Source organism: Bison bison, unplaced genomic scaffold (genome assembly GCF_000754665.1).
Source record: "Bison bison bison isolate TAMUID 2011002044 unplaced genomic scaffold, Bison_UMD1.0 scf7180017845295, whole genome shotgun sequence".
NCBI lineage: Eukaryota > Metazoa > Chordata > Mammalia > Artiodactyla > Bovidae > Bison > Bison bison.
Window position 1 is genome coordinate 10,198 of NW_011475868.1, and position 9,540 is coordinate 19,737.

General features: G+C 57.3%; 1 protein-coding gene across 1 annotated transcript in view; it reads right to left on the reverse strand.

Annotated features, from left to right (window-relative positions):
• Nucleotides 1-7,038: 7,038 nt before the first annotated feature.
• Nucleotides 7,039-9,540, reverse strand: part of SLBP (stem-loop binding protein) — a 15,776-nt gene continuing 13,274 nt past the window's right edge. The window contains exon 9 of the mRNA XM_010833286.1: nucleotides 7,039-7,939. Coding sequence (XP_010831588.1) covers nucleotides 7,823-7,939 — 117 coding nt within the window. The 3' untranslated portion in view covers nucleotides 7,039-7,822. The remainder of the gene's footprint in view (nucleotides 7,940-9,540) is intronic.

The window sequence follows — 9,540 nt, forward strand, 5'->3', positions numbered from 1 at the left end:
GGGTGGCCTGGCAGTGGGGGTGCCCACCGGGGGAACAGCAGGAGCCTGGACTTGGTCTGGACCCCACTGGGCAGCCTGCAGGGCTCTGCTCTGGCCGATGAGGCCCAGGGAGCAGGGCTGAGAGTCATGGCTGAGGGGGACCGCAGAGCCCCGGGGAGCCCAGCCAGGGGAGCCTGCCTCAAGACGGCCAGCTGAACCGTCAGGCGAGGGTGCAGAGACAGGCCCGCCAGGGCCTTGGGCAGGAGCAGAGTCCCACCTGGGAGGGGCTCGGCTCATGGAGGTGGCTTCAGGCTGGCCTGCGCGTTAACACGGCATCCGGGGGAGTGAGGAGCCAGCGTCTGAGGGGGCCTCTGCTGCTTCAGCCACGCTGCACTGGTCACCCCCCAGCAACCCAGGGCAGCACCCCGGACCCCTCAGGACACGGCCCACCTGCCCCGAACGGGAGGTCCCCCTGTCACCGCTCGAGGCTGGTGTAGAGGTGACTGTCCGTGTCAGCTCACTGGGTCACTGGGTGCCCAGACATTTGGTCAAACACTGTGCCCTTAGGATTGCGGGGAGCGTTTTTAGATGACAGGGACATTCAAACGGGTGGACTTTAGGCACAGTCAAGCAAGCACACACGTGCACACACAGGGGTGCACACACACCCCACACACAGGCACACCCCCCCCTCCCCGAGTGCACTGTTGGCTCTGAGATCACTGTCTGTCTGGGAGCCCTGGCCAGCAGAGTGGGTTTGTCAGGACCAGGTTCCTCCCACCCTGCGCCTGTTCAGCGGAAGGCTACCTCCTGCTACAAGGCAGCTGCCCAGCTCCCCTCATCTCCTCTGCATTCCAGCCATAGGGAAGTGGAGGGCACCCCTTCCCTTCACGGCAGAACCTGAACTGGGTCATAGGTCACTGGGCTGGACCGAGTCACATGGCCACAGCTACTGAGGAAATGTGGCCTGAGCTAAAAATTCAGTCACCTGGGGAGAAAGAGAAGGCTGAGCAACGGGCCGTGTCCTAGACGGGGACAGCGGGCCGCGTCCTAGACGGGGACAGCGGGTCGCATCTAGACAACAGCAGGCCACATCCGAGACAGGGACAGCGGGTCGCGTTCTAGATGGGGCTGCCCACCAGCACTGACCCACAAGGAAGCCGTGGTCACCCAGCCTCCATGGTAGTAGTCCCAGCACTCAGGCTAGTTTGAGTCCTTGAATCAAGGACCAGGAAGGAGGACACCCCCACCCCCACCCGGCGCTGGCCGTCCTGAGGCTGTGACCACAGGGCTGGGCTGCCCGCTGCCTGCCACCTGGAGGGGTGCCTGCCTGAGCGACGGTGGCCCTGGACCACAGAGCCTGGCCTGGGAGACCCACAGCCTCACCTCCTCTCCTTGAAGCCTTCAAAGGGGCACTTGCGGGTTGGGGATCTCCCGGCCTGCACGCCGACTCGTCCTCCGCTACGGGTGCGTCCCAGAACGCAGGAGGAGTGAAGGATGCGGCCGTGCTGATCTGAATGCTGGAGCAGCCCAGCAGGAGGAGCAGGCCCGCACATCCCGACCCTGGGGGTTTGCTCCAAAGTCAAAACAAAAAATATGTAAAAAACTAAAACAATTAAAAAATGTAAAGGTATGATAGTCTAATATGCTTTCTGATATAATGTGCTTTTTTCAAGATGCCCAAAGGACCCCTTTTTTCTTTTAAAGTCCAGTCATTTCAGCAGAGGCGTCTCCGTGTCTGTCACTCTGAGCCAACACACCCGGGAGCATGGCGTGCCCTTCCAGGATGTTTCAGCTCTCTCATGTTCCAGGAAAACCGCCATGAGTGCTCACCGCCCCAGGGGAACGTCTTGCAGAACCCCAGCACTGGGTGGTGCCCAGGGATCCGTCCGTGCTGTGGGTGCCCTGGGGCCCGGCGCTGCCTGCAGCAGGACCTCTGCCGTCCTCCAGGAGTGTTTGCACGCAGGGTCCTAGAGAACAGGTGTTCTCCAGGAGTACCGTGCTGGCTCCAGGGGTAGCTGCTGGGTTTGAGGGGAGTCTGAGTGCTTTCCAGAGCAGCTGTACCATCTCCCCGCCTCCAGCCCTCCGAGCGTCCCGGCGCTGACCTCAGGCACCTACGGCTGGTTGGCTGGTTGACTCCTGCCGTGGGCAGCCAGCCAGCCGCGCTGGGCGCCTTCCCCTGCCACTGGTGCCTGTCCAGCGCGGTGCCTCCCTCCTCACGCCCTGGCCTGTCCTCCAGCTGGACTGCTCCTTACTGTGAGTTTGGGGAGTCTCTGCCCATCCCAGAGGCAAGCCTATCAGGTCCGCGCTTGGCAGTCATCTTTTCCGAGTGTGCGTCTGGGCCTTTCGTGTCTCAGCAGGGTTTTGTCCAGAGCAAGTTTTCATCCTCATGGGGTCCCGTTTAACAATTTCCCTTTAACGGGGCATGCTCTTGGTGCCCAACCTAAGCACTGCCTGGACCTAGAAACCCGTTTTCTACAAGTTCTGTACTTTTGCACTTTACGCTCAAGTCTGAGATCCATTTTTTTCCCACTATTTGTGTCGGGCATGCAGGATCTTAGTTCCCTGACCAGGGGTCAAACCCAGACCCCCTGCGCTGGGAGAGAGGAGTCTCACAGGCAGTGGGCCACTAAGGAAGCCCTGGGGCCTGTTTCACGCAGGGTTCTGTGTACCATGCAGCTGAGGTGCCAGCAGGTGTGCGCTGCCCCGCCAGGGCCTCTCACAGCGGGGTCTGGCTGTGGTTCCAACAGCCCCGCTTCTTGTGGGCAGGCTGGATGCAACCTGCTCCTGCCCAACCGGAGTGACAGGCCGTCAGCAACGGGCCCCCACCACACCACGTCCACTCACTCTGGTGAAGCCAGTCCACCCTGTGAGGGGCGAGGGCGACCTCTGGACTGTGAGGCCCCTGACCACAGCTGTGGGCGTGGGTCCTCCCGGGTCAAGCCTTCGGATGACATCCCAGCCAAGAGGCAAGGACCCAACCAAGCCGCGAAAGCCAGGGACGATTAAGACTGTCTGCTAAGCCAGCCAGCCTGTGGCAACTTGTCCCACAGCAGCAGGCAGCTGTCCTGGCCTCACATGCCGGCCCATGTCGGTGGCAGGGCCTCGCTCGCCACTCCCGCCCGAAGGAGGGAAGGCGGTTTCTCCACCCTTTTACTAAAGAGCACAGCAAGCTCGCCGATGGCCGTCACACCCGGAAACCCCTGGAAATCGCACCTCCTGTGTGCCCCTCACGTGGCTTGGTGCTCACTCAGGGGAGCAGCAAGCCCTGGGCTCCAGGGGCACCCCCTCCCCAGGTAGACTGACCATGTCTCAGCCTCCGGGAGGCAGCTTTGTGCCCGTGTGTCAGGCGCCCACTTCCTAAAGGTCTGCATTGTTACTTTCATTCGAGGACCACCCCGCCCTACCCATCGGTGAGAGTTAACAGATGTGGGGCTTTTGCCGACATCTTAAATGGGGCCCTCGGCCACCACGACAGCTGCCGTCATGACATTGTTAAGGTCCCGCATGCTCTCTCTCTCCTGTGATCCTCAGGGCTGGCCTGCTGGTAGGTGCTACTACCTGGTCTTGTCCACGGGGACGTGGAGGCCCCATCACACGGCTAGAGAAGGTGGAGCTGGCACCGACGCAGGGCCGCATTCCACATGCTGCCAGCTGACGTGCCTGCAAGCACCAGGCGGCGGGCTCTGCGGACCCCGTACATAGTCAGCGCCTTCTGGGAGGTCAGCTGCAGTGCCGGTGCCAGAGCCTGTGCTTCCTGCACCCTGCACTGAGGGTTTTCCAGGAAAACTCCACAGGCATCTCTGAAGTGTGAGTTTTACAAAGTGGCTTAGACTCCAGTAAAACCATATTTTTTTTACATAAAAATTACAAATTTTTATGTAATTACAAAGCAAACATTGACAAGAAAGCAACAAAAGTCTGAAACAAAAAAAATCCTCAAGACTCTTTTTTTTTATTTGGCTGTGCTGGGTCTCAGTTGCAGCATGCGGGATCTAGTTCTTTGACCAGGGATTGAACCCAGGTCCCCTGTATTGTGGGCACAGAGTCTTAGCTACGGAACCACCAGGGAAGTCCCCTTCAAGACTCTTCCTTTAAAAAAAAATTATTTATTTGGCTGTGCTGGGTCTCAGTTGTGGGATATGGGATCTAGTTCCCCAGTGAAGGGTTGAACCCAGGCCACCTGCATTGGGAGCTCAGTCTTAACCACTGGACCACCAGGGAAGTCCCCAGGATTCTTCCCTTTCTTAAAAAAATAATGTTTCATGGATGTGTTTATTTCCTCGCTGCTCAGGCCCTGCTCTAGTTGCACTGAGCAGGCGGTGCGCAGGCTTCTCATTGCGGGGCTCCTCCTGTTGCTGAGCACGGGCGCCGGCCGGGTCTTGCGGGCTTCAACAGCCGTGGCTCCCGGGCTCCAGAGCTCAGGCTCAGCAGCTGTGGCTCCAGAGCTCAGGCTCAGCAGCTGTGGCTCCCGGGCTCCAGAGCTCAGGCTCAGCAGCTGTGGCTCCAGAGCTCAGGCTCAGCAGCTGTGGCTCCTGGGCTCCAGAGCTGAGGCTCAGCAGCCGTGGCTCCCAGGCTCCGGAGCTCAGGCTCAGCAGCCGTGGCTCCCAGGCTCCAGAGCTCAGGCTCAGCAGCTGTGGCTCCAGAGCTCAGGCTCAGCAGCTGTGGCTCCCGGGCTCCAGAGCTCAGGCTCAGCAGCTGTGGCTCTCAGGGTTGCCTGCTCCCCAGCATGTGGGATCTTCCCACACCAGAGATGGAACCAGTGTGTCCTGCATTGGCAGGCAGATTTCCTCACCACTGAGCCACCAGGGAAGCCCCCCTTCAAGATTCTTAAACATAAAATATACAGACTGGTGATTAAAAAGGCACACACCCCTCGCCGAACCAGGTTCCAGAAAACCGCTCATGTCAAGGTCCTCCCAGTCCACCTACTGCCGTCCTGTGACTTCACCCGGGAGGGCTTTCGAGTCGGCCTGCCTGGGACAAAAACGCTCCTGTAGCCCCTCCGTTACCAGAAGAGCCACCACACGCTGGAGGCGCAGCCCTTGGCTCAGGCAGGCTGCCTACGCATGCAGGAGGCGCCATCAGCATCTTCCTCCCAGAGAGGCAGAGGGTCAGCAACTTGATGGCAGGGTTCCAACGGGCCAGCAGGAAGAGACGACGTCCTGGCGCAGGAGCAGCACGGGCTGCGGATGACAGCCCCGATAAGCCGGCCACGGCTATACACGGAGACAGGAAAATGAATCTCCGCTGGCGACAAGATCACAATCAGCCTGGTATGGTGAAGAATTAATCACGCTGGCCAAATGCAATTGAGTTCTGACACCTCTGGGTTCGAAGTACAAGAGTCAAGAATAAAGACCAGTCAGTCCCAGCCGATCGGTTACTTGTTACACTCACATGGAAAGACCAGATTATGTTAACAGCACTAACAGGCAGGAACTAAAGTCTGAAGACAGATTTCCTTGGCACTTAAGAGCATTCTAAAAATATAGATGTGACACCAAAGCCGTAGCTGGGGTGACTCTTCTAGAACCTGAGTCAGGTATCATGCCTCCTGCCCAAGACCCCCAGCCCAGACCATACCCCTCACCCTCTGCTCCAGCCAGCCTGCCTCCTTCCCCCCCACTTACGGCCAGCACAATCCACGCTACAGCCGCAGATTAGTCCTCCCAAGGCCCCCAAGTCTCCCTCTCTGTCAGCACCGGCCCAAAGTCCTGGTTCCCATCATGGGAACAGGCTCTGATGGACGGAGTCCCCTAAATACAGGCCCCAAGGTGAAGGTCCTCAGGGTCTGAGGACACCTGAACAAGAGACAACTTACCTGCACTGTCCCCAGGCCCCGTCACACACACTCCGACATGCGATGGGCCGAGCCTGGGGCCACTGCTGCAACCACTCCCGTCTGGGGGACCCCAGAGTGGGCACGCAGGAGGGCTCCTCGGAATAAGCCCTGCCTTGGAACAGGGTCCTGTGTGTCTCAGATGGGAAGGCTCTCCAGTTCCACGGTGCTGACAGCCTGCTCTGCTTCACTAAGGACCTCCCTCTGCCACCTCTGGGGAAGACGGGCCGGGACCAGGAAGGGCCCGCCCCCAGCTAGACAGCGCCCCCGCCCCCCAGGAGCCGGGCTAGCAGAGGCACCTCTGCAGCTCTGCCTAGAAACCCTGTCCAGCCCATAGGTCCGTCTTCCACCCCTGTGTGCACAGGGTTGCCAGTGGTCACTATGGAGCATGGGTCCGCTTTGCTTCGGTTCCCAGCGCCCCCCCCCCTCCCAGGCCCTGAGGGACCCCCACCCTGCACCCCCAGCCGAGCCCCTCGGGAGCGCGGACAGTCTGGTCACCGCCCTCCCACATCTGGGCCTCTGTGCTGGTCGCACCCTGGGGCCAATGCTCCCAGCTCCCGTGGCACATCTGGCTCCCAGGGCACTCAGGCGTCTCTCAACCTCCACCCTGCCTGGCAGCCCTCCTGCCCTGTGACCTGATGCCACATTCACTCTCTGGCGCCAAGTACCTGAGCGCAGGCTTAGAGCGCCAGTCTGTGTCCCCCTGTCCGTGAGGCTGCTGGACAGCGCGAGGTCCGCACGAGTGACGAGACCAGGAAGGGCTTCTGCCCCCGCAAAGCACTTTGAACACAGTGGTGAGAGCCCACCCCTTGCTTAAAGGGAGCTGTGTCACTTCCAAGGAGGTGGGCACAGCTGCGGGCAGAGCTGCAGGCTGCAGAGACGCATCGTGGCGGGCAGCCCCTCGGGCTGCAGGGTGGACTGTACAGCCCTGGTCCCCAGACATGGAAAAGCCCTGGCCTCCCACTGCCCGCGGGGTACACACTCCCTTCAGGAGCAGACTGGGGCCAAGAGAGGCGCACACAAGACCTGGCTGGCTCCACACCCAAGGTCTGGACCCGGCTTCAGGGTGACCAGGACCCCAGGGCAGAGCTGCAAACAGACTAAAAGGAGGTCGTTCACTGTCTCCGTGTCCACCCTCGCCGTGCATGCACCCAGGACCGACGCTGACGCGGCTCCTCTCAGCACAGCCAGCACCCAGCAGCCAGACTGTCTGGCGACAGTTAAAGAAGGTTCTTTTTATTTTTGCAATGTCATTCCATACAAAAGCAATAGAAACATAACAGTCTTAAGAAGTTTACAACTGAATATATGAACAGAAAATCTGTACACATTATCATTTACAGCCATTTTACAAAGTGAATTAACTGATTATAAAAAAAAATTCTTTCTAATTCCTCTGCTGCCTTAACTTTTGGAGTATTATAGATAGAAGGCCCACTTAGTGCTATTTACAAGTACCAAGACTGTATAACTTACATAAAACCCATTAACTTATCAGCTCAATATCTTTGACTATTCAGTGCTCTGTATGAGGAAAAATCCCATCTTGATATACTGACAAAAAGCCAGAAACCTAACGCTTTCCATAGAGATAGTAATGGAGCCGATTGTGAGAACACTAATTCTCACAATCAGTAAAGAAAGTCGATGCTAGACTGGTCCCAAGAACGCAGTTAAACCCAAACCAGCCATCTGACGAGCAGCAGTTTCACATCTGCAATGTTTCGCAGGAAAGAGTTAGGCTACACTTCCCAGGTTAACATCAAGGATGCTGGAGATGGAGCGATTAAAGTTGTGGCAAGACTGCTTCAAGTTAGTTTCCTTGAATTTAGTTCCATTTACAATTTAAAACATGCAAAGTACACTCCCTATACATAAAATTAACATTTCTTAAGAAAACGGGGCGAGAACACTTCACCATGAGGACAGCAAGCTATTAACAGGAACCTCCAGTTACAAACGAGGATGCATGCTGGGCAGTCGGCCTCCAGGTGGCGCCAGTTAGCTCATGGCTGAGAAGTCTCTCAGGGGCTCGGTTAAACAGGCCTCCAAATCGAACTCGTCCTCCGCCTGGTGGTCCACGTGCCTGACTTTAGTGGGGGTGCCGCAGAACATGTCCTGGAAGACAGAAGCACAGTCTCAGCAGGCCCTGGGGCACCGGACTTGCTGCTGGAGGGCGCTGAGCAGGGCCGCTCAACCTCTGGGGACTCCCCAGGAATGCAGCAAACTCCCGGGAGAGAATCCAGTAGTTAGTTAATTAACATTCGCAGATAATGTCAAACTTTAGCTGACCTAAACCCCCAACCCTCCCCTATGAGAAACCGAGTGACACTTTAAGGCCTCTGAGCCGCAGATGCTCAAGGTGACGGGAGCCGATGTGGACGAGCCGCGATGCCATGGCTCAGAACCACCAGTAAGCGCCCGAAACCAGATAGGGACTCCCCCTCAGCTCTGGCCCTGGACTGACACGGCCTCACTCCACCCCGAAACAGGGGCCAAGGTGTTCAACCTGAACCTAATCTAAGGGGCCAACATGACAGCCCCCCACCGAGGAGCCTGAACCCCTCTAGGAAGTCATCTCGTGGGGGAAAGCAGGAAGACTCCTCTAAACTACAGGGAATTAGAGAGATGTGGCTATTAAACATGTAATCGCTGATTAAACTCCAGATCAAAAGAGAGAAAAAGACCTGTGAAAAGAGTATCACTGGGACAAATGGGCAGCCGGAACAGCCTGTTTGCACAGCAGTGGCGTCCTAACAAGCGGGCCTTCTGTGCACAGCAGTGACACAGCGGCGTCTGTGCTCAGCTGAGCAGTGCTCCCCCCGGCTCCCGCTCCCACCCAGCCTGCTCTCTCGCCTCCCACATCCCCCCCTCCACTTCCCCCTGGGAGCCCCGGGACTCCCGCCTCTATCTGCACGGCCGCCCCTCCCAACTTGTCTGATCACAAGCGCATGGTCAGAATCCGGTCAGAATCTGTTTGCTGAGCTGGGACAAAGGTCACTCTTAATCCAGATCAAGGACACCACTTGCTGAGATCCTCTGGCATGGGTTTCTCCGTAGTCCTGCCTGCATCTGAATACCCACTAAACTGGGATCCTCCTGTGGTTAAATATCCTGTTTTCATTTGACAAGTTTCCAGGTTCAGATCAGATCAGATCAGTCACTCAGTCGTGTCCAACTCTTTGCGACCCCATAAACCGCAGCACACCAGGCCTCCCTGTCCATCACCAACTCCCGGAGTTCACTCAGACTCAAATGCATCGAGTCAGTGATGCCATCCAGCCATCTCATCCTCTGTCGTCCCCTTCTCCTCTGCCCCCAATCCCTCCCAGCATCAGTCTTTTCCAATGAGTCAACTCTTCGCATGAGGTGGCCAAAGTACTGGAGTTTCAGCTTCAGCATCATTCCTTCCAAAGAAATCCCAGGGCTGATCTCCTTCAGAATGGACTGGTTGGATCTCCTTGCAGTCCAAGGGACTCTCGAGTCTTCCCCAACACCACAGTTCAAAAGCATCAATTCATCGGCGCTCAGCTTTCTTTACAGTCCAACTCTCACATCCATACATGACCACAGGAAAAACCATAGCCTTGACTAGACGAACCTTTGTTGGCAAAGTAATGCCTCTGCTTTTGAATATGCTATCTAGGTTGGTCATAACCTTCCAACCAAGGAGTAAGCGTCTTTTAATTTCATGGCTGCAGTCACCATCTGTAGTGATT